The following is a 23,657-nucleotide window of genomic DNA, read 5'->3' as shown; positions in this document are numbered from 1 at the left end:
CATTAAACTATAAGGTGGCCGAGCAGTAAGAGTTAAATTTGAAATCTAAAACTCTTGAGGCAGGAGGCTAGAACAGAGGAGGATCAGAAATAATATCAATTATCACATTAGCGCACATACAGATCCTCAAATCAATTAGCAGAAATCTATCCATTGAGGCAGACAAATCTGGTTAGAAGAATCAAAAGAGATGGCATGCATAGTTCAAACAGTGCATCATCATCTGCATTCATTATCAAGTAACAGTACTGTGTTTTCAGACTTTGAAACATCAGCTTAATCATTCGGAAATGCAGTGACCATTCAAACTCCAAGTGCTCAATCACATGCATTGATTAATTAGTGATTATCAATTAGTGATGGCTTCTGTCATAACAACAGTCTGGTTGCAAGAGGCCATTGCTTCAAACATTACAAACATGCATTCAATAAAACCTATTAATGGCAAACATGAGTAATCCTCTGAATTTGTGGACTGTTCGAAATAATGCATCTAAAACCTTCTCTTCAATTATTCACTGAGCTGGAATGTAACTTTTAGTTCCTGGAGAAGAATCACAATCTATTATTTTTATACTTAATTTAAGTGCATTTTATAACAACGTTCAGTGACCTGTTACAAATATTTTAAACTTCGTTAAGCTTAAAGCTTTTTATGAGGTTATATTAATCTTACTGGTGACTTCAAGATATTGACAATTTGTTTTAGACAACATTATATCGCATCTTCTATGCCAAAATTCTCAAAGAGAACAGGCTGCTAACAGGGCTGGGAAAAATATTGAATATTCACAATGATTTTGCTGGCAATACACAATTAAGCAACCTCATGAAAATAGCAACGATTTTAATAAACTTTTAATTTGGCCATTACGTTTCCAAAAGATTCATTAGACTAGTTTTGAGATCCTTCCTTGTCTCGCTACTTTAAGTGTCAAGAGTGAGATATTTCCGAGATATATGTGACTCAGTTCAAACTGTCCATTTCAATTAACTGATGCAAAACTACAGTACTTGCTTGAGTCATCACACAAAAAAGTGAATGTAAGTCTTGTGGCATATATTCAGCTGTCTTGCATATATTAAAATGTTTTAGTAAAATTAAATGTAGATGAATACTGCTTTAATTACTATGCACAGTTATATTGATGCATATAAATGAAAACTGTTAAATACAATCCTTTGTTGTGTTTATGCTGAGAACTAGATTTTTACTGTTTTCGCTCTTAGATTAAACATTCTGAATCCACCTGGCAACAATGGCGGTTTAATTACTCTGAAAAAAATTATACCGAGATATTCAGTATTGAGGATTTCAAACTCCATATCGAGGTATGTATTGAATTGCATCAAAAGGATGAAAAATAATGATTTCGTTTTTTGCTATATCTTGCTATATCGCCCAGCCCTAGTTGCTAGGTAACCTCCTTGTCAGCTGTCAGCTAGGCTTTATAAGGACCTCACTATCTCTGCAGTTGCCTTGGTAACTCGCTATACTGCTGTTTTTGCCTAAGTTACCATCTGTCCCTACACTCAATGCTGGTTTACCTAGTTTACCTCATTTTAAAGAGGGACCCCCGGCCTACATCAGGGTAGGTGGGATACTATAACAACATGGGCCATATTGTTATACTACTCCACCCACCTTAAAGCAGATCCCTTGGGTGTAGCGATGCCGTAGCCTTTAGAGTCAAGGTTCCCTCCGACCTTCATGGTATCACAGGGCTTGCGCTGCTCGATGTACTCATTCATAGTGGACTCCAGAAGGTAAGCATATTTGCCTTTGGACTTTCGGACACGCAAAACACCTTCCACTGTGTTTTTAACAAACACAGAAGGCTCCGCACTCTTCATGTACTGCCACATCTTGTCAAAAAGAGCAATCTTAGATCTCTGCGTAAAGAGAAAAAGGAAGACAGAGACAAAGATATGGAGAAAAACAAAAGCAGAGGTTTAGAATCTGGATAGTGAGGAAATGATGATTATTATGACAGGACAAAGACAGAAGGAGGGGGAATTGTACGAACATTCTCCTATTAGATCCAAGAATGAAGAATGAATTGCACCTGGTAAAAGTGCCATTTATTTGCACACGCTGTCGTGCTGGTTTGGTGACCGATTCACTAAAAGAATTATGCAGATCAGGCAACTGAGCAAACATGCCCAAGCACTGTATTGAATAAGATGCAGGTTTTTGCACTGAAATACAAACACGCAAAAGGGGTGCAACTGTCACCCCACTTTGTCCTAACTAAATGACAAGTAATTTGTCTGTCCACACTGAGAGTGAAAATGCTGCACAACACAGCACAATAATAGCCAATCAGAACATTTGATATTAAAGACCCCATCAAATCAAAATTAGAGATTTGTTGATTCCATATGTGTTAGCTTTGAGGCCTTCTATATGCTAGTGTACTCGTAAATGTTGACAAAATTCACTATGAGCAGATATTCGAATCTAAAATTTAATCACATGCATTGATTATTGGGGTAGTAGTAATTATATGCTGTATCTGGGATTATTAAAAGACACTGATTGGAATATCTGGCAAAATACACAGAATTGGGCACATTAGCAAGCCTGTAATGATATATTACACTCTAGAATTAAAAATATAGACAAACCGTTCACATTTTGTTGAACCAGTAAACACAAACAACAACAAAAAAACACACAAAAAAAATCATATTGATGCCAAACCATAAATGTATCATATATTATTCATAATCATATTAATTTAGTCATATGAATTACATAATCATTACTCACATTAATGATATAGAAAAAACTTTTGATGAGTTCTGTAATCCTGGTTTAAAAATAAACTATTGTTGGTTTTCTGTGTTGCTTCACTCTTAGTTTTAACACTGAGTGTTCACCAAAGTCTTTCTAGCAAGTCAGTTCACTGTCGGCCATCTTTGGAATGCTCTCGGGAGGCTATTTCCAGTCATGCTAATGCAGCTCCTATCTACTTGAATGGGAGGTCACCGAAATCTCAAAAATGGTTGATCAATATTACAATCAAAGAACATATTTCAAAAAAGCAATAAAATTTGATAATATTGGAATCATAAATTGTGCTTCTTTATCTAATTTTACGCTAAAACACACAAATTTCCCGGCTTGTATAGCTAATGCGTGTTAGCGAGTTGATTGACAGGTGATGTCTGTTATCTAAAAGGTGATTGTTTTTTTTACCTGTAAGGCGGGACTTCCTTTCTACATCCATTGACCGTTACGCACTAGAGCTTCTTGGTTGGGCATTCCAATTTCTCCCATTCATTTAAAAAGAAGTGGCTCGTCTCTGCTAAATAGTCTCTGGTGTTCATTGAGTTTTAACACTGTGCCAACTAACCCCACAACCAGTGCATAACTGCACAACATAACTTTAATAATTAATTATCTAAAGTCAGTAAATATTTGGTGACACTGAAGGTTTTTAGAACTTAACTTATATTTGCACCTAGTTTTGGTATCTTAATGTTTTTTCCTCCAGAGATATTCAAAAAAGAATGAAAAATGTGACAACCAACCCCGACCTGGTCTACCCTACTTGTCTCGCATTCCACAGATTTTTGTCCAATCAAATGTTCTCTTGAATGAGAATGTCCATCCCCCTAGCATCACCCCAACAATGCCCAGCTCCAGCATCTCACCCTAAAGAACTCTTTGGTGGAGCCTGCATCCAGTGTTCCATAGGCAATCTCTGTCTGTTTGGCCAGGTCTTCAGCACTTTCAATAGGTGACACCATCCTCTCCACAGTGAGGAAAGCAGCCAGGTTTGCCGTGTAGGAGGAGATAATGATGAGGGTGAAAAACCACCACACACCACCAACTATACGGCCAGACAAGGACCTACACACAGCAAACACAGTCAGCCACACACACACACAAGCTCACACCAACAGAAACAGTATTTATGAACTTGAGCTCGAAAGAAATAAAGAAAAATGAAAATGAAAAAGAAAGAAACAAAGAAATAAAAACAGTAAATAAAGACAGAACATTATTAGTCATGTTGTAGACCCCTTCACTTTGGAGAGAATGGGGAATATGCAGCCGAAACACGGTACCACTCCAAGAGGGCAGGAAACCGCGACTTTGTGCACCTTACTGTTCCCAACCGAGTGAGTACATGTTCACAGAAGAAATGTCCAAGCGAAGTTTAAATCTCAACTTCCATCAAACATTTCTAATCCTGTGTTAGCTCTCCCTTCTTCCCCATGGAACACTAAAGACCAACTAGATTATTTCCATGGACATCTATTTGAAGCAACAGCTGCAGGAGTGTGAACATAAACAAACCACGGATATTTTAGGAAAACTGTTGATGCACAAAGCCGAAAACACACCCCACGCGCTAGCCAGCTAGCATTAGCGCCCACTGCACGCACCAACCTTGGCGAAATATCGCATCCCTGCTGCATAAAAGCGCCCAGAGAAAACCAGAGACTATTAAAGATGCCAAACTCATTCGTAGATTCGCTAGGCCCCAGTTGCCCGTCCTCAAACTCTTCAGTGTGCCACTCGTAAGGACTGAAGCGGCTAACAAGAAAGAGCACAACGCTAACTCCAATATAGGCAAATACAATGCACATCCAGATCTCGTAGGCCAATGGGTCCAGGAAGGAGAAGACACCCGGCTTGGATTTCTGCGGTTTCTTGATCATAATGGATATTCCCAGACTCATGAAAGGTTTAGAGAAGTCAATCACCTCCTCTCTGACCAGAGTTATGGTTAGAGGAGCTACAGCAATGTCTGCTTTCTGTCAAAAATGAAAAGAAAATGAATTAAGTGAGCGAGAAACAAACACACAAAAAAATATGTTAGTCAGTGTGAGGTTTCTGTTCCAATTTTTGCTGTATTTTTTTAATATGTCTTGTAGTTTCAGACCCTGTTGAAAAGACTAGCGTAGACCAGCATAAAGTTCCCTGGACTAGACTGAGTTTTACTGGTTTGGGGTTGGTCTAGCTTTTGAACAAGCATGGCAATGCTACAGTATTTGGCCAGCATGAGTTTTCTGGTGAAGCTGGCAGACCGAAGTGGTCTTTTTGGATAAGCTAGTGAATAGAATTGCAGTCTTGATCTTGTGGTCTTGAGACGTCATACAATAAACATAGCTTTGGTATTGGTCCAGGTCTCATTAATTGCTGTCTTGGTCTGGGTCTCAGAACTTAGTATTGGTCTGGATCAAGTTCTCAAGACCACAGTCTGACTTCCAATGTGGTCAGGTTGGGGTGGTATCTTCACAATTATCAAGATTTTGCAACAATTCTGTGGCTCTGAATACTATGCCACTGTACAAAGTTACTCAGTGTCTGAAATAATAGGCAGAATTTATTTATATATAATTTTATTTGCCATTTTCACTGCATTAAAATGGACAGCCTTGTTCTTACACCAGTAAGTCTTGGTCTGGGCCTTGAGGTGTCCAGTCTGGGATTAGATCTAGGCTTTAGAGGACCTGGTATTGCTCTGGGATTTAGGGGGTGTGGTATAGGTCTAGGTTTCAGGGAGTCTGGTATTGGTCTGGGTTTTAGGGGGTCTGGTATTGCTCTGGGCTTCAGGAAGTCTGGTGTCCATATTTTCCTGAACATCGAAGTGTTTTTGTTTTCCGGTCTCCAGTGTTATGTTTTTACGGGATAATGTGATGTTTAACATATTACATTTGTAAAAATTGCCAGATTAAAAAAAAAAACCTCAGTCTTTTGACAGTGCCTCATCCGTCATAGTTTAAGGAGTGGGTAGATGACAAGAAGCGATGGCCTAAGGTTAATTACATTGATATCATTAACTACTTCAAGTTGTTTTGACAGCCAAAAACTGCACAAGTCAGAATAACACTTAAAATGGTTGTTCTCCATCTGGATTGCTTGTTTCTGTAGTTTTTACATTGCTTCTTACGGAGACCGGAACCAGAAAACAGTCCAGGTTGGTCAGGAAAACTGTGGATTGGTCTGGGTTTTAGTGGGTCTGGTATTGGTCTGGGTTTTAGGGGTCTGGTATTGCTCTGGGTTTCAGGGAGTCTGGTATTGGTCTGGGTTTAAGGGGGTCTGGTTTTGCTCCAGGTTTTAGAGGGTCTCGTATTGCTCTGGATTTCAGAGAGTCTAGTATTGCTCTGCATTTTAGGGGGCCTGGAATTGGTCTGGGTTTCAGGGAGTCATATTGGTCTGGTTTTAGGGGGTCTAGTGTTGCTCTGGATTTTATGGGGTCTGGTATTGCTCATGGTTTTCAGTCAGTCTGGCACTGGTCTGGGTTTTAGAGGGTCTGGTATTACTCTGGGTTTTAGGGAGTCTGGTATTACTCTGGGTTTTAGGGAGTCTGGTATTGGTCTGGGTTTTAGGGGTCTGGTATTGCTCTAGGTTTCAGGGAGTCTGGTATTGGTCTGGGTTTTAGGGGGTCTGGTGTTGCTCTGGGTTTCAGGGAGTCTGGTATTGGTCTGGGTTTTAGGGAGTCTGGTATTGGTCTGGGTTTTAGGGAGTCTGGTATTGGTCTGGGTTTTAGGGGGTCTAGAATTGCTCTGGGTTTTAAGGGGTCTGGTATTGCTCTGGGTTTTAGAGGGTCTAGTATTGCTCTGGGCTTCAGTGAGTATGATATTGGTCTGGGTTTTAGGGGGTCTAGTATTGCTCTGGGTTTTAGGGAGTCTGGTATTGGTCTGGGTTTTAGGGGGTCTAGAATTGCTCTGGGTTTTAAGGGGTCTGGTATTGCTCTGGGTTTTAAAGGGTCTAGTATTGCTCTGGGCTTCAGTGAGTATGATATTGGTCTGGGTTTTAGGGGGTCTAGTATTGCTCTGGGTTTTAGGGAGTCTGGTATTGGTCTGGGTTTTAGAGGGTCTAGTGTTGCTCTGGATTTTAGGGGGTCTGGTATTGGTCTGGGTTTTAAGTGGTCTGGTATTGCTGTGGCTTTTAGGAGGTCTGGAATTCCTCTGGATTTTAAGGGGTCAGGTATTGCTCCAGGTTTTAGGGGGTCTGGTACTGGTCTTGGTCTTTAAGGGTCTGGTCTTGACTCCATCTCCGCTAGTAAAGAACCATATTTTTGCTGGTTAAAATGGTAAACTAATGCACTCTTGCTGATTTATACAACTGAGCAGGCCAGTTACCTGTGGTTAAATAACCTAGTGGAAGCAATCCAGCACACCATAATCACATTTAAAATATATGTTGGTTATAAGCTATGCCGGTCTTTTCAGCAAAGGTTTCCTGTGTTTTTCCTGTAGTTTCTTGGAGCTGGTGTTCAGTGTTTCTCCACAGCTCACTCATGTGGGAGTGTGTATATGTGTGTATGTGTGTGCTCTGCTTCTCACCCCATACACCAGTTCCCCAACCATGCCATTCCAGATCTTGGTCTCAGCATCTCGTGCGCCATATTTTCCATCTGCCACAATCCTCAGCTGGTACTTAAACACACAATGTTTTGCTATCTCTGCGGCCAGGTCCACACAGTATCCCTCATAACGATCATTATCGGTGAATAACTCTGCATTCTTTTTCAGCATTACATACGGTGCTTCCTACAAAAAAATGCACGCACAATGCATGGAAATATAGCCACATACATTCAAATATAGAACGTTTTTTAAACAAAGTGTAAAATCACTTACCAGGATTGTTGTCACAACAACTGTTTTGTTCTCCATTCCCATAGTGTCATTGGGAAAAAGGTCGGATTTTGTGACTGCCATTTTGTCCACCTCATTCCAGTAACCAATCTGAGAGAATTAACACATTCATGACATAGAAAGTGCACTTTTGAATAGAACACAAAACACAAATGATGGAATGTTCACTTTAACATACACAACCAGTAAAAAGTTTGAAACTGTATGAAGTATGAATTTCTATAAACACCTTTACAATAAGGTTCCATTTGTTAACATTAGTTAACAACATTAGTTAACATAAATGAACAATACTTATTATGCATTTATTAATCTTAGTTCAGGTTAATTTCAACATGACTAAAAAAATGTTTTAAATCAAAAGTTGTAACATTAGTTAAAGGGGTCATGACTTGAGGAATTCAATTTTCCTTGATATTTTGACATTGAAGAGTTCACTGTAGTTTAAAAACATACTGTAAGTTTCAGAACTCAAAACTTCCCCTTTACTGTAAAAAGATGCTTTGGTTGAAACCAAACTGCCAAAATGACTGATTCTCTACTTCCTCCACATTGTGATGTCACACTGTAGTAGACATTTGCATCTGACCGCCTCCACAATAACATATCAATGCCTACTTTACCTTTAATCGCCTCCGTAGCCCCGCCCAGTAGCGGTGAGCAGTGAGATAGCAAGGAGAGAGCAGGTCAGTCAAGAGCAGAGAGCCAATCAGAACAGTGTACATTTACTGTCAAGTCTTAAGGGAGAAGCAACACCAAAACAGAGCGTTTCTGACAGAGGGTCAGAATGAGGGTGGAAAATTATCATGTTTTACAAATATATGAATGTTTTTTGTGCAATAAACTTTACTAAGGTTATAAGTGTACACCGGCGGGCAAAAGTTTGGAATAATGTACAGATTTTGTCTTATGGAAAGAAATTGGTACTTTTATTCACCAAAGTGGCATTCAATTGATCACAATGTATAGTCAGGACATTAATAACGTGAAAAATTACTATTACTGCTTCAAAGACTTCTCATCAAAAAATCCTCCACGTGCAGCGATGACAGCTTTGCAGATCCTTGGCATTCTAGCTGTCAGTTTGTCCAGATACTCAGGTGACATTTCACCCCACACTTCCTGTAGCACTTGTCATAGATGTGACTGTCTTGTCGGGCACTTCTCACACACCTTACAGTCTAGCTGATCCCACAAAAGCTCAATGGGGTTAAGATCCAGAACACTCTTTTCCAGTTATCTGTTGTCCAATGTCTGTGTTTCTTTGCCCACTCGAACCTTTTCTTTTTATTTTTCTGTTTCAAAAGTGGCATTTTCTTTGCAATTCTTCCCATAAGGCCTGCACCCCTGAGTCTTCTCTTTACTGTTGTACATGAAACTGGTGTTGAGCGGGTAGAATTCAATGAAGCTGTCAGCTGAGGACATGTGAGGCGTCTATTTCTCAAACTAGAGACTCTGATATACTTATCCTCTTGTTTAGTTGTACATCTGGTCTTCCACATCTCTTTCTGTCCTTGTTAGAGCCAGTTGTCCTTTGTCTTTGAAGACTGTAGTGTACACCTTTGTATGAAATCTTCAGTTTTTTGGCAATTTCAAGCATTGTATAGCCTTCATTCCTCAAAACAATGATTGACTGACGAGTTTCTAGAGAAAGCTGTTTCTTTTTTTTGCCATTTTTGACCTAATATTGACCTTAAGTCATGCCAGCCTATTGCATACTGTGGCAACTCAAAAACAAACACAAAGACAATGTTAAGCTTCATTTAACGAACCAAATAGCTTTCAGCTGTGTTTGATATAATGGCAAGTGATTTGCTAGTACCAAATGAGCAATTTAGCATGATTGCTCAAGGATAAGGTGTTGGAGTGATGGCTGCAGTCTAGATTTGATCAAAAATGAAATTTTTTCAAATAGTGATGGTGCTGTTTTTTACATCAGTAATGTCCTGACTATACCTTGTGATCAGTTGAATGCCACTTTGGTGAATTAAAGTACCAATTTCCTTCTGAAACAGCAAAATCTGTACATTATTCCAATCTTTTGGCCGCCAGTGTACCTCAGGGAACATATTAAAATACTAAACAAAAAGGCATGTCATGACCCCTTTAATGCACCATGAACTAACAATGAACTGACAATGAACAACTGTATTTTTATTAACAAACATAAACAAAGATTAATAAATGCTGTAAAAAATATATTGTTAATTGTTTGTTCATGGTACCTAATTTATTAACTAATGTTAACGAATGGAACCTTATTGTAAAGTGTTTCCAAATTTCTTTACCAAGCTAATTTTTATATTTATTTTTTCATGTATGAGTGGAGCCTGATATGAGGAAAAGCAGCCAACAAGTGCCCAGCATACATGGTGTACTGTTTAAAAAGCATCTGAGGTGGCACTTCATGAAGTTGGTTGAGAGTGTGCCAAGAGTGTGCAAAGCTGTTATCATGGCAAAGGATGACTACTTTGAAGAAGATAAAAGATAGTTCTGATTTGTTTAACTTTTTTATTTATCATTTAATAAATCCCATGCTTTCATTTGTGTTATAGATAGTTTTGATGATTTACTAATAATATAATATAATATAATAACCAAACATACTGTATATACAGTATATATCAGTATATATAACAGTCCAAACTTCTGACTGTGAATGTAGGTGATAGAGTACTCAAGTTCATGTTAAATGCAGTTTTAGTTTCAGACTGCGTTACCTTCACAGGGCCACTGTTCTTCAGCTCCATCACATTGACTGTGTAATTCACCCTTCTGCCATATTGATCGAACTGAATATTTCCAGTCAATCCATCCACACGCACCTGAGCAGACAAATGTACACACCAATAAAATGCTTTTAAGTTATCAAACACAGATATTAAGTATTCATCATGTGTTTGCATAGCAGACCTGTTTGAGAGCACGTTCTATCTCCACCCCCTGGGCCCAGGGCACCGCAGGATTGGCCAGGCAGTCTCCGTTGTTGCCACGGCGACTAATGTCAATTCTTTGTTTATGCAGGAAGCGGAATGCCTCTGTCATTACTTGCACAGCATCATATGTGAGAGCAGAAGTGTACTGCAAGGAAGAGGAAATATAAACACCCCCAAAAATATAATCCACCATTCATCTGTCATAAGTGGACACATTTTAGCCAGCAAAATTATTAAGATATTTTAAGAAACTAGCTTTATGATCATAAAAATATCACTGCCTTACATGTCAGTCAGCTGTACTCACCCTGATTCTGCTGTCTGCTCCAGGGTACTCCTTCTCCTCCAGTGCCTCCCAACGCTGGTCAAATTTAGCAACAAGCGGATCGTCAAAATCCACAATCTGAAATCCAGACACATTTGCTCCCCCATACTGAATCTTGGACAAATCTCCATCCACGAAGCCCTAAAAAACACACACATTTTTAAAAATAACATAAATCATGTCACACTAACACAGTCTAAATGGGCTGATGCGAAAATTCCAATTTGTCTGTCCACTCTGAATACAAAAATACTGCATCATAACAGTCGATTAGAACATATATATGGGGGGGGGGTTCCCCTTTTTCTCCCAATTTGGAATGGCCAATTCCCAAAGTGCTTTTAAGTCCTCATGGTCACGTAGCGATTCGCCTCAGTCCGGGTGGCAGAGGACGAATCCCAGTTGCCTCCGCGTCTGAGATCGTCAACCCGCGCATCTTATCAAGTGGCTTGTTGAGCGTGTTGCCACGGAGACATAGCGCATGTGGAGGCTTCAAGCCATCCACCGCGGCATCCACGCTCAACTCACCACGTGCCCCACCGAGAACGAACCACATTATAGTGACCACGAGGAGGTTACTCCATTTGACTCTACCCTCCCTAGCAACCGGGCCAATTTGGTTGCTTAGGAGACCTGGCTGGAGTCACTCAGCATGCCCTGGGATTCGAACTAGCGAACTCCAGGGGTGGATTAGAACATATTTGATGTTCAATGTACAGTTATGTGAAGTGGGATTTTAGATCATTGAGATTTCATGGCGGGTGGGGCTACCCTGTGAAACGCCACAGAAATAGAACCCAAGCAATTAAACTGGTTTTACCATTTTAATTCTTGGGTGAACTATCCCTTTATTAGACAGCATTAAAAATGCATACAATGAAAACTTACAAAATTAGCAATGATGTAATGATATCCTTTCACATGTCGACCAATTGTTATGACCTGTGGAGAAGGCAAGAACATTTTTTATTTCAAACGAGCAGTTTAATTTAAATTTAATATGCAGTACAACACACTCTAAATTAGAGGTCTTCACGGGTCCACCCTAACCCGAGGACCCGAGACCCGACCTGGGACCCATACGGGTTCGGATCCACGTTTTATACTGTCAGCCGGGTCCGGGTTGAGTCCCATTCTATTGCTGCGGGTCCCAGGTCTGTTTAACATTATGTGTAATGCCCGAGTCGATCCGAGAAGACCCAGCTGTAATCAGACAGCACTGATGATGATGGTGCTGCGTGTTGTGACATTGCAACATTGTAAAATTAGGCTGAGAAAGTGTGGGCCGGGAAATAAGGTGAAAAACGGATCAGAGCCACAACGAGCTGAGTGACGTCAGAGGCAGAGCGGAGTTAAGGCACACGATAGCAAATTAGCAATGCTAACGTTAGCAGCCGTGGCAATGAGCGAGCAATCATTATTATAGTTCAGAAGGGCAAACAGTCGAAGTTATCTTATGCAAGATACAAAAAAACTGCAAAGCTGATTCTAAACAAGTCATGTTTGTCATCCATCACCGTGATATCATCGATCGGGTCTGTGTCTCCCGGCCGGGTCCGGGTCCCAGCTTTCAAATAATAGACGGGTCCAGTTTGGGTCCGGGTCTGTCATTTCTCAGTTCTGCATGGGTACGTGTCCAAGCTTTCAAATAATAGATGGGTCCGGTTCGGGTCCAGGTACTACATTTCCGGGTCTCTGTGGGTTCAGGCATGAATTTTTGGCCCCGTGAAGAACTCTACTCTAAATACATTCTTGACCTTTCATGTATGTGCCTTAACAAGTGTGCACATGTTTTTAGTATGCAACACACCTGTTCCATAATGTCCTTGACTTTATCCTGCTCACAGTCTAGGATGACTCTCCTCTCTTTCTTGTTTTCGAGGTCCTGAAAGAGGGAGCGATATGCTTCGTCTTTCCACTCATCCTTCAGGTTTCCAACGTTAATGGCTGTTACCTGCCACTTCCTCTCTGATGCTGTGTCCAGCACTGCCTGCAGGGTAGACAAGCCTACAGAGAGGGAGAAAGAGAAAGAGAGAGAGATGTCTGTGACTGCCTTACATCAATGTCACCATAAAAATTTCCATCAATTTGGCTTCCGCCATTTTGCTAACTGCAACCACACACTCTCTCTCCAAAGCCTGCCCCCCAAAGACATTTTTTTACAAAAAGTTTTTGAGTCATTATTTGATAAGACTGGGAAACATGTTTACATTTAGTTTAATTAAAAAGGCAAAATAACCATTTGGTTTTCAAGATGATAACTGGGTGCCACGCACATGCAATTGATGAGGTCATATGAGAACTTGTAGCATTAAATGCCATTATTGATTGAGTACATAAACGATCAGTGTTCAAAACAATGTCCTTACCATACCCCGATTCACTAAGGTAAGCCTATACAAATTATTTGTATTTTGAGCTGTCGGGCTCGATTTGGCATGGAATCGCTGGCTTATGATGTACATCCTTGTGTCATTACGTCACGTTCGTGATCATAGGAAAGAAGTGCCGGCTATCTCGTTCCCATGTAAACAGCAGATAGCGGTAAAGCACTGTTTTAGTTTGCGAGTAGATGTTAAAAAGAAGAAAGAAATGACAGTTCAGTCACACTCACACTGTTCCAGACAGCATCGCAACAATCTGGATGGATGTTTATCAGTTATCCATTTGGCGAAGTTGTTTACCTGCTTTAATGCTGGGATATGATTCATCCGCCAGAAGAGCAGTGTGGAAACACGAATCACGTTTAGTGTTCTTCCGCAAATTGCTTGCAATTTTAAGTTTCAACCACAGATGTCGCTAGAGAGCACAAAGTTACGTAGAGCAGCTTTAAGTGCACATGAGAAGCTCCAACATCCAAGTTAAAGATTTGTTATTATGACATGATAACAGGGAGATGTGGGCAGTTGGGGTTCACGCTGTTTTAAGTGAAGTTCTCCAGTTACCGTGTACAGTATGGCTGTGTCCGACAACAGCCATTAATAAAAGAAAACGTTATTGAGATTGGTCTCCTGCATTATCATTGCACGCTACAATATATTTTCTTAAGTGGGGGAATATATTTGTTATGAAGACTGTTCAGAGCGGGCTCACATTGACTGATCGAATCATAATGGAGATGTATTTGTTTATAAAATACTTGAGATGTAACAAAATGTCAAATGTGATTGAAATGAACAAGAGAATATGCACCGTTTTCTGAAGTGCTTAGATAGATAATGCACATGCATCACTTTTACATAAACTAAGATTTTTTAATGCATGGTCTCAAACAAATGACATATTAGGCAGAGGCAATTTGCACTAAGTGCATTTAGCAATATACTGTAGATGTAATAACTCTGGTGCAAACCTGGTGCAAATAGTGGCAGATACTATTTGCACCCCTAATTAAATACTAACATACAGTATAGGAGGCATCACTGAAGCATGTTTATTGTGTTTACTTAGTCCCACAGACACTCTAAACCAACCCCTAAACCTAACCCTAACCTTCCCTTACAAAAACTCACCATAGTTTTACTACAGTAACCATAGTATCACCATGGTATTTTGTAGTAAATTCATAATAACCACAAAATTAAACATGGTTAATATATTATACTTAATTGCATTACAACTATGGCTTCTGCCAAAAAACATGGTTAATACAATATTACTATACCCAGATCAAACCTTTCTCTCAACACCCTGACCTTCGCCATGACCAAATCACTGTGAGGAAATCAACATTTATATTCATTTTTACTTATTACTATAAGTAGTATTAAAGGAAGTATTAAGTAGTTCACGGAAGTAGTTCCGCGCTATTCAGTGGGTCGCAAACTTTTATTTTATTTCTAAGGTATTATATACAGGAAACAGGATGGGAAAATGTGGTATAAAAGGCAGAATCGAATCCAGATCGTCTGAATGAAAAATGCACATCTAAACCATCGTTACACCCTATGCCACTGCAGCAAGACAAGGGGTGTAGTTTGTCTTCAATCTCTGTGTTTCCATCAGACTCTAGGAGTGCAAATAGCCGTGCTGTGTGGCAGGTGATATTTAAACCTAATAAAGTATTAATTAATTTTAGGGCTGTCAATTTAATGCATTAATTTAGTGAGATTTCTTTTATGAAAAATAATAATATAAATTTTCACAAGATTCCCCGTGCCTTTAGAGCTCACACACCCCCAAAACATCAGTGAGCCACCACCATGCTTCACAGTGGGGATGTTATTCTTTTCACTATAGGCCTTGTTGACCCCTCTCCAAACATAGAGCTTTATGGTCACAACCATAAGCGCTATTTCGGTCTCGTCACTCCAAATTTCAGTGTGCCAGAAGCTGTGAGGCGTGTCAAGGTGTTGTCGGGCATATTGTAACCGGGCTTTTTTGTGGCATTGGTGCAGTAAAGGCTTCTTTCTGGCAACTCGACCATGCAGCTCATTTTTGTTCAAGTATCATCGTATTGTGCTCCTTGAAACAACCACACTGTCTTTTTCCAGAGCAGCCTGTATTTCTCCTGAGGTTACCTGTGGGTTTTTCTTTGTATCCCGAACAATTCTTCTGGCAGTTGTGGCTGAAATCTTTCTTGATCTACCTGACCTTGGCTTGGTATCAAGAGATCCAGAATTTTCCACTTCTTAATAAGTGATTGAACATTACTGACTGGCATTTTCAAGGCTTTAGATATATTTTTATATCCTTTTCCATCTTTATAAAGTTCCATTACGTTGTTACACAGGTCTTTTGACAGTTCTTTTCTGCTCCCCATGGCTCAGTATCTAGCCTGCTCAATGCATCCACGTGAGAGCTAACAAACTCATTGAATATTTATACACAGACACTAATTGCAATTTAAAAAGCCACAGGTGTGGGAAATTAAACTTTAATTGTAATTTAAACCTGTGTGTGTCACCTTGTGTGTCTGTAACAAGGCCAAACATTCAAGGGTATGTAAACTTTTGATCAGGGCCATTTGGGTGATTTCTGTTATCTTATTTTTTTTTCACCTTTTTCTTACAATTTGGAATGCCCAATTCCCAATGTGCTTTTTAAATCCTCGTGGTCACGTAGTGATTCGCCTCAGTCCGGGTGGCGGAGGACAAATCCCAGTTGCCTCCGCGTCTGAGACTGTCAACCCGCGCATCTTATCACGTGGCTTGTTGAGCGCGTTGCCAAGGAGACATAGCGCGTGGAGGCTTCACGCCATTCACTGCGACAACCACGCTCAACTCACCATGTGCCCCGCCAAGAACGAACCACATTATAGTGACCACGAGGAGTTTACCCCATGTGACTCTACCCTCCCTAGCAACCGGGCCAATTTGGTTGCTTAGGAGACCTGGCTGGAGTCACTCAGCACGCCCTGGGATTCGAACTAGTGAACTCCAGGGGTGGTAGCCAGCATATTTTACCAATGAGCTAACCAGGCCCCCTGATTTCTGTTATCATTATGATTTAAAAAGAAGCCAAACAACTATGTGATAATAAATGGCTTCATATGATCACTATCCTTAAATAAAAGAGCATGATCAGTCATATTTTCAAAATCAATGCCAAAATTTCACATTTTCTGCCAGGGTATGCAAACTGTATTCTATTCTGAACATAGCCTAGGTCTGTCTCAGAGACAGATCTGATTCTCAATCCAACTATTTCAGTGATATCTTCCAGGTAGTAGGGACATTTTATATGTGGTATTTAAAAAAAGAAATCCCTTTTAGCACTTTTAATTACATTTCTAAAATGTAATAGTTTTCAAGCCATGCCTATTAGCTTCACTATGTCTTTTTAAATTAGATAAAATTTCAATTACAGCTGCTTCTTTCTTAACCCACCCAAATTAGACCCAGGCCCAACTAGAATATTAGAGATTATTCTTTGACTTCAATTATATAATTATAAGATAGTTGCATAAATGCATAAATTCTGATTTCTGAAAGTGTGAAAGAACTGTTTGAATGCGGCGCTTCTCTGTTGTTAAGGAAAGTGTGGTTAAAAAAAAATTGGGGCGAAAACTTGGCCCATCCATTTATATTGAGGCCCACCCAAAAATAATTTCCTGGCTACGGTCTTGCTTTAATCAACCACCACTTCAAATTACACACAAAGACCTCGATCTCAGGAGTATATTTATGTCTCTAGAAAGCCCCTGGGGACACTTTTTCTCCTTTTTGGTTTCTTTATTTCAGCATTCTCTCTTTTGATCATTTGTTCTTTCGTACTTTCCTTCTCTTAAGCTCTCATCCTTCCCCCCCCTCTCGGTTGATTTCATATCTAGGTCTTGGGGGAGAGATTTATTTCTCCGCCTCGAAACAGAGATGACGCACAATCCAGTCCACTGACACTAGCCCCTGCCCCTTTCGTTCATAAATCTAAAGGTGCCCTTCACAAATGTAAAGGTGCCCTTTTAATCGGATGTGCCTTTAAGAGCACGGAGATTTAAGCGGAGGTGTCTTTACTACAGCACAACACCCCCTCACCTCCCCCTCTGTGCATGTCACTGCTCCAGTCAATAGTGAAAACATTCTAAAAGCAATTCAGCCAACATAGTCACATGTGACGAGGAGGAGGGTGGGGCCTGGCCATGAGTCCGCATGGCCGGCCCCAATCGGGCTAATCAGCCAAGGAGAGGGATAAGGCCGCGCCGGATGTGGCAGTTCAGGAGAGTGAGACACACTCAGCTGCCGTGTGTGTGTTTTGTGTCTTTTTGTTTCATTAAATATTACTTTCACTGTTCAGCCGGTTCCTGCCTCCTCCTTGCCCATTTTAACCTTGTTACATTGGTTCCAAAACCCAGGAAGGAGGAGGGATGCGCTGTCGTGGAGTCCTTGCCACTGCCGTCAACCCAAAGGAGCAGCCGCGGCCGTCCGCCGGGGGACGGAGGAGTCACTGCCAGCCACCTGGACGTGGAGGAATGGCCGCCATCCATAAGGGGAGGAGGGGCTCGCTGCCGGCTGCCTGGATTGGTGGAGCCGCTGCCAGGGGTGGAGGGGCTTGCTACCGGCCGCCAGAACACGGAGGGGCGTTCCATCCGCCAGGGGTTGGGGGAACCAGCAAGCAATTTTTTTGTCTTTCTCCTCTCTCTCTCTCACTCTCCTTGCCCTTTCCCTCTCCTCTTTTCCCTCCCCTTGTCTCCCTCCCAGGTCTCAAAATGTGGGGAAAGCCTGCCGGCAGGCACGTCCAGAAAGGCAATGCCCCCCCCTCGGAAAGGAGTGGGGGGGATGTACGTCATGCCGGGGTTTCCCCGGCCTGAGGCAAAGGAGGGAGGAGTGTGATGAGGAGGAGGGCGGGGCCGGGCCCCAATCGGGCTAATCAGCTGAGGAGAGGGATAAGGCCGAGCCGGATGCGGCATTTCGGAAGAGAGAGAGCCACATGCAGCTGCCGCATCCGGCTCGGCCTTATCCCTCTCCTCAGATGATTGGCCCAATTGGGGCCGGCCGTGCAGACTCACGGCCCGGCCCCGCCCTCCTCCTCATCACATCACACTAACAGAAATTCTGAGACTACAAAAAATAGTGATTAAGTGCTCATGGAATACAACAACACAATAGACAGTTACACCGTGTCCATGTAAATCTCACTTCATTCCCTAAGTAGCCACGCCTGCAACAGGCAAGAAGACATTTTGTTGGTTGCTTGGTTTCTATTTTTGTGTTTCTACCCTCCATGAAATCTCAATTGTCCAAAATCCTGCTCCATATAACAGTACATTAATAATTAAACATATTCTGATTGGCTCTGATTGATTGTGTTGTGTGACGTAGCAGTTTCGCATTAAGTGTGGACAAATTGCTTATCACTGAAAACTTATCGTGTCTGGTTAGTGTTATTAACCTCACAGGGTACACATTTTAGTACAGTCTCTGGGTTGCAACATTATAGAACACTATGTAACACTAAATAGACTTCACTTAATACTAAAAAGTCTTAATAAAGTGTTAAAGGTGCAATAAATATTATTTTTGTTTACTGACATGAAAGTGTGCCCAGCACCATGTAGAAGACTAATATGACTAGTGACTTTATCTCATGTGTGTACTGTATATCATTTTAAACATACAGTATTTATGTATATCTCAATTGCAGACCAAGGTGTGAATAAATAGTTAAAACAGGTATACATAAGGCATACAGATGGAGAGAGAGAGAGGAGAGGGAGACTGTGAATGTGCTTACAGTATCAGTAAGCACTCCCAACCCACAGGTGTTTTCTCCAAGAGGCATTTTACCACAAAGTAATAGGGCTATTGAATGAATTCTCTAGTGTATGCATGTGTGTGTGTGTGTGTAGGCAGCACTGAAAAAGCCTTGCCTGAAAAAAAAGACCAAGAGTACATACATTTTTCAAAAGAGAGAGAGAGTGTTTACCTCTGTCACTGTCATACAGATAGGCAAACTTCTCCCACTTGTAATATTCCACCAGGCTGATGAGAGGCCCTTTGATATCAGGCCTCATCTGCAGGACAAACTGGTTGAATCCGTCGGCTGGGAAACTGGGCGTGATGAAGGACACGTGCAGCGTTTCACAGAATGACGTGATGGTGTTCACCGATTTCTTATCGTAGAAGCCAAAGATGGCATACACTCCCCTGGAAAACTGGGAGCAAACTGAAAAAAAAAGAAAAGAAAAAGATATCAACACAACTTATATCAGGGGCAAGACCATATAAAGGCCAGGGTGGCACTTGTCTACCTAGATTAACAGCAGGTCCAACCAATCACAAATTGCACGCAAAATAATCATAGCTCAAATGCATTTGTAGTCTCAAATTTCAGTTATATATCTATTCCAATGTATATGGGTGAATCTCACAAAGAGGTGTCTAGGTCACAATTTACCTCAATAAATAAAAGAAGAAAAAAAGTTTTCATTACAGACAATAAAATCTAGTATTAAAATCATTAATGTTTTTTTGTTTTTCTTTGTTTTGTTTTTCAGGGCTGTCAATCGAATATTTTTTTTTTTATCTAATAAATTACATGACATGCCGAATCGAATTAATTGCAATAATCACATACATCATTATTTGCTAAGAAATGCCCCCCCAAATAAAGATAATTCATACACTGTAAATGAAGCATAATGATTCAAATATTTATAAATATTATAATAAGTAGCGTCTATAATAAATAGCCTATATAGTACGGATTAAAATTAAGTTTGAAATAAATTGCATTATTGTAGCGATGAATAAAGCATTGATTAGACAATACAAAAAGTGGCTTAAACTCAATATACTTTATACTTAAACTCAATATATTGTTTGTTTTATTCTCATATTATTGAACAAGCTGTTAGTCAATGTGTCCAGTTCTCACATTTACGTATTCTCACTGGTATTCAGTGTCAAAAAGGCCACATTTTTTGGACACTTTGTCGAGTTAAAAGTAGTGGAAACTATGAAAATCTTGTCTCAAGATTCCTGTATTCTGTTGTGCTTCCTCAGCGAGCAGTTCTCATTCTGTAGCTGCACTGCTTGTGAGATATCCCCTTTTCTCCCCAATTTGGAATGCCCAATTCCCACTACTTAGCAGGTCCTTGTGGTGGCGTGGTTACTCACCTCAATCCGGGTTGTGGAGGACAAGTCTCAGTTGCCTCCGCTTCTGAGACCGTCAATCTGCGCATCTTATCAAGTGACTCATTGTGCATGACACCGCGGAGACTCACAGCATGTGGAGGCTCATGCTACTCTCCACGATCCACGCACAACTTACCACACGCCCCATTGAGAGCGAGAACCACTAATCGCGACCACGAGGCGGTTACCCCATGTGATTTTACCCTCCCTAGCAATCGGGCCAATTTGGTTGCTTAGGAGACCTGGCTGGAGTCACTCAGCACGCCCTGGATTCGAACTCGCGACTCCAGGGGTGGTAGTCAGCGTGCTCGTGAGGTTTGTTGAGGCGCGCTGCCAACTATCAATGTGGCTCGTATAAACAGATGTACTTCAAGCTTGAATTGACCCTTTGCTAAGCTCCGCCCCCCTTAGTTACGGTTGATTGCTCTGACAAGCTCTGCAGAACTCCCGATTGGAATGAACGGGACACTGCCGTGAACTACGTGTTTTTTTGGCAAAATATTCTCATAAACGGAATGGATAATATTGTAACATGGGCTGGTATTAAGAGTGACACTGTATTGCATATTTATGTGAAGTATGTTTTGTAAAAGAAACTTATATTACACAGTCATTTCATTACAAACTGTGCAGACTGTGAATCAAAATCAAGGCAAACGATTATTACTTCATTTAATAGCACTTACACATCTAATAACATTAGCATAAGTGAACAGAGCTGTTTATAACGTCTCATTACACGCTCATTTTGATGCTGTGAATGGTTTATTTACTATCGCTTTTACTATGACTTGAATCAATACATAAATGAATTGACGTTCAGTTATTAGCTTTAATTTACCTTGGAGCAAATGTTGGTGTCATTGCAGAGGTTTTATGTTTATTTGAGAATGAGGGCTGACACAGATTAATTCATAACATGCTCTTCTCCAGATTTATTTAAAGATTATACAAATAAAAAAAGAAAGAAAAACACTGCGTGTATCCTCTCTGGGTAAATCGTGTCACTATTACAAATGACCCGGCAACAACGTGTTTTACATTATGGGAATTATTTTGATAAAATCCATCTTAAAAGTACTCAAACACACATTACTCCCATAGGCTGTTATTTGAAAATAGCAAACGCATGTCAGAGTAATGGCGGCAGGGCAACAGTTGCTAAGACAGGATTGGTCAGAAGCGCTTTTAAGGTGGGGCTTATCGAAGGGTCAATTGCTCGTATGGTATGAAAATCTGTATTTTATTACAGAATTTACGTACGTGTCACAGGGCATGATTATTTACTTAATTTTTTGAATGTGTTATTTTTTTATATAATTAGTCACACTAAATTAATGCGATAAATCTACAGCCCTAGTTTTTTTTGCATTGTGACTATTTTCAGGACATTTAAACACATTTGACCTCATTCACATTACTGTATGTGTTGCATTTGCTTTACTGCCTTTCATTAATTAAAAGACTTGATTTTAGTTTTCAGTCTTTCGTTAAAATATAATGCAGAAAACACAATAATACGCAATAACAAAATCACTGTATTACAGCAATCAGAGTGCTTGGAGAGTGTATAACTGTAAGATTATTCTGGGTGCACAACATGTAGTTCACAGCATTCAACAGTTTTTACTTATGCAACAGTTTATTAAAGCGATCCGTTGTCTGTCAGACATCCCAACATAAAGAATCGGCAAAAGACTCCATAAATATACTGTCCTTTAATCTGTTTACAACACCTCACAAGTAAACCTGTGGACTATGGATTATAACAGGAACTTTGCTTAAATCAAAGTTTCTTCTGCAGAACACATTATATACCTCTGATTAATTTGTGTATTTATCAGTTTTACTATTGTATGGTTGCATTTAGAGTCCAAATATCCCTAAGAAACGCATCCACTAACATGTTCAAGTGTGATATGTTATGACTTTTTTGCCTCAGCGCTGCTGCATAAAAAGAACATTTGCAAATAAATTTGACGGTAATCTAACCGTCAAAATCTCACACTGTGGCATCCCTAGCCCCAATCCTCTTACACTGTTAATGTATGGCAAAGAGCAGTGTGAACATTCTGCCTTACATCTCTCTTTGGGTTTCACAGAAGAAAGGCTTATGGTAATGTCATAATAAGTAAAAAATGAGTAAATGATGACAAATTATGAATTGTCTTTGAAAATCACTGTTTTAGCCAAAATTAAAGCATTTCATTGAACTAAAACAACATTTACAAAAATAGGGATGCTTTATAAAACTGGAAAGAACATATGTTTCAAAGGTTGTTCTTTCTTACTTTTTTCTTTCTATTTAGTGAATAGCCTACACATGAACACAGTGTTATATCCATTTCTGTGGTTTACCTGAGCTTGTTTAAGGGATGGAATAGTGGAGTGGAGAGGTCAATTTAAATGGCCTATTGAGCTGCCCTGTTTTAATATAGAATATAGAACATATACGTAGAATAGAGTATAAAGTATAACTGCACGTGTACATATGTGTTCTACCCTGTGTATGTTTCCCCACATATGTACAGTAAGTGCAATCATTGGACTATGAAACGTCTTCATAAACCGTGCCTTAACATGTCGCTCCTGTTCATACAGAGTGATCTACAGACAGTGTGCATGCAGCCAGAATGCTAAATATGAGACTTAATATGAGCGAGAGATCCTGCTGCTGCTGTCTCTGAGCTGGCAATGCCACACATCAGGGCTTAAGGGATATGCCTGTGTGTGAATGGGGCCGCACACATACATGCACTGGGGATTCATTTGTGTGTCAATTGCTCTAGCTATCTAAATGAGTTGTCAGTACAGAAGGGACTTTCAGTAAGGGAAGATGTATGCCATGTGTTCATACTGTGAATCGTGGCCAGAAAACAATGTTCCAATGCAAATTCTTTCAGAATAATCAAAGTTATGATAACACATTATAATAAAATTAGGGCTGTCAATTTAACAAGTTAATTAAGAGCAAGTATTAATTATTATTATTTATTATACAATAGCAATTACCGTATAAACAAAACTTGACACGTCTTAAAATGACACGTTTAAGACACTGGCATCTTAAAATGTGGCACTCATTACACAAGAAATTGAAAAAAGAAAAGAAACAAACAGCAAGGTGCAATGCACCAAAGACATCAGTCGGACTCATATGTACATAGACCAACAATAAAAAGACTGGCGCAGACTGTGTGT

General features: G+C 40.2%; 1 protein-coding gene across 4 annotated transcripts in view; it reads right to left on the bottom strand.

The window, feature by feature from the left end:
• The window catches only part of LOC127444492 (glutamate receptor 2-like), a 44,118-nt gene that overhangs the window by 11,216 nt on the left and 9,245 nt on the right, over positions 1-23,657 (bottom strand). For all 4 annotated transcript variants that reach the window (XM_051703866.1, XM_051703864.1, XM_051703867.1 and 1 more), the window contains exons 3-13: positions 19,246-19,485; positions 12,695-12,891; positions 11,773-11,826; positions 10,867-11,025; positions 10,537-10,704; positions 10,344-10,448; positions 7,606-7,713; positions 7,309-7,515; positions 4,403-4,770; positions 3,661-3,859; positions 1,646-1,893 (exon numbers count right to left, since the gene is read on the bottom strand). In XM_051703866.1, the coding sequence (XP_051559826.1) occupies positions 1,646-1,893; positions 3,661-3,859; positions 4,403-4,770; positions 7,309-7,515; positions 7,606-7,713; positions 10,344-10,448; positions 10,537-10,704; positions 10,867-11,025; positions 11,773-11,826; positions 12,695-12,891; positions 19,246-19,485 (2,053 nt within the window). The remainder of the gene's footprint in view (positions 1-1,645; positions 1,894-3,660; positions 3,860-4,402; positions 4,771-7,308; positions 7,516-7,605; positions 7,714-10,343; positions 10,449-10,536; positions 10,705-10,866; positions 11,026-11,772; positions 11,827-12,694; positions 12,892-19,245; positions 19,486-23,657) is intronic.

This window comes from Myxocyprinus asiaticus, chromosome 8 (genome assembly GCF_019703515.2).
Source record: "Myxocyprinus asiaticus isolate MX2 ecotype Aquarium Trade chromosome 8, UBuf_Myxa_2, whole genome shotgun sequence".
In the NCBI taxonomy this organism is placed as follows: Eukaryota; Metazoa; Chordata; class Actinopteri; order Cypriniformes; family Catostomidae; genus Myxocyprinus; species Myxocyprinus asiaticus.
The sequence above is the reverse complement of the archived record's forward strand: the minus strand, read 5'-3'. Positions and strand labels throughout refer to the sequence as shown.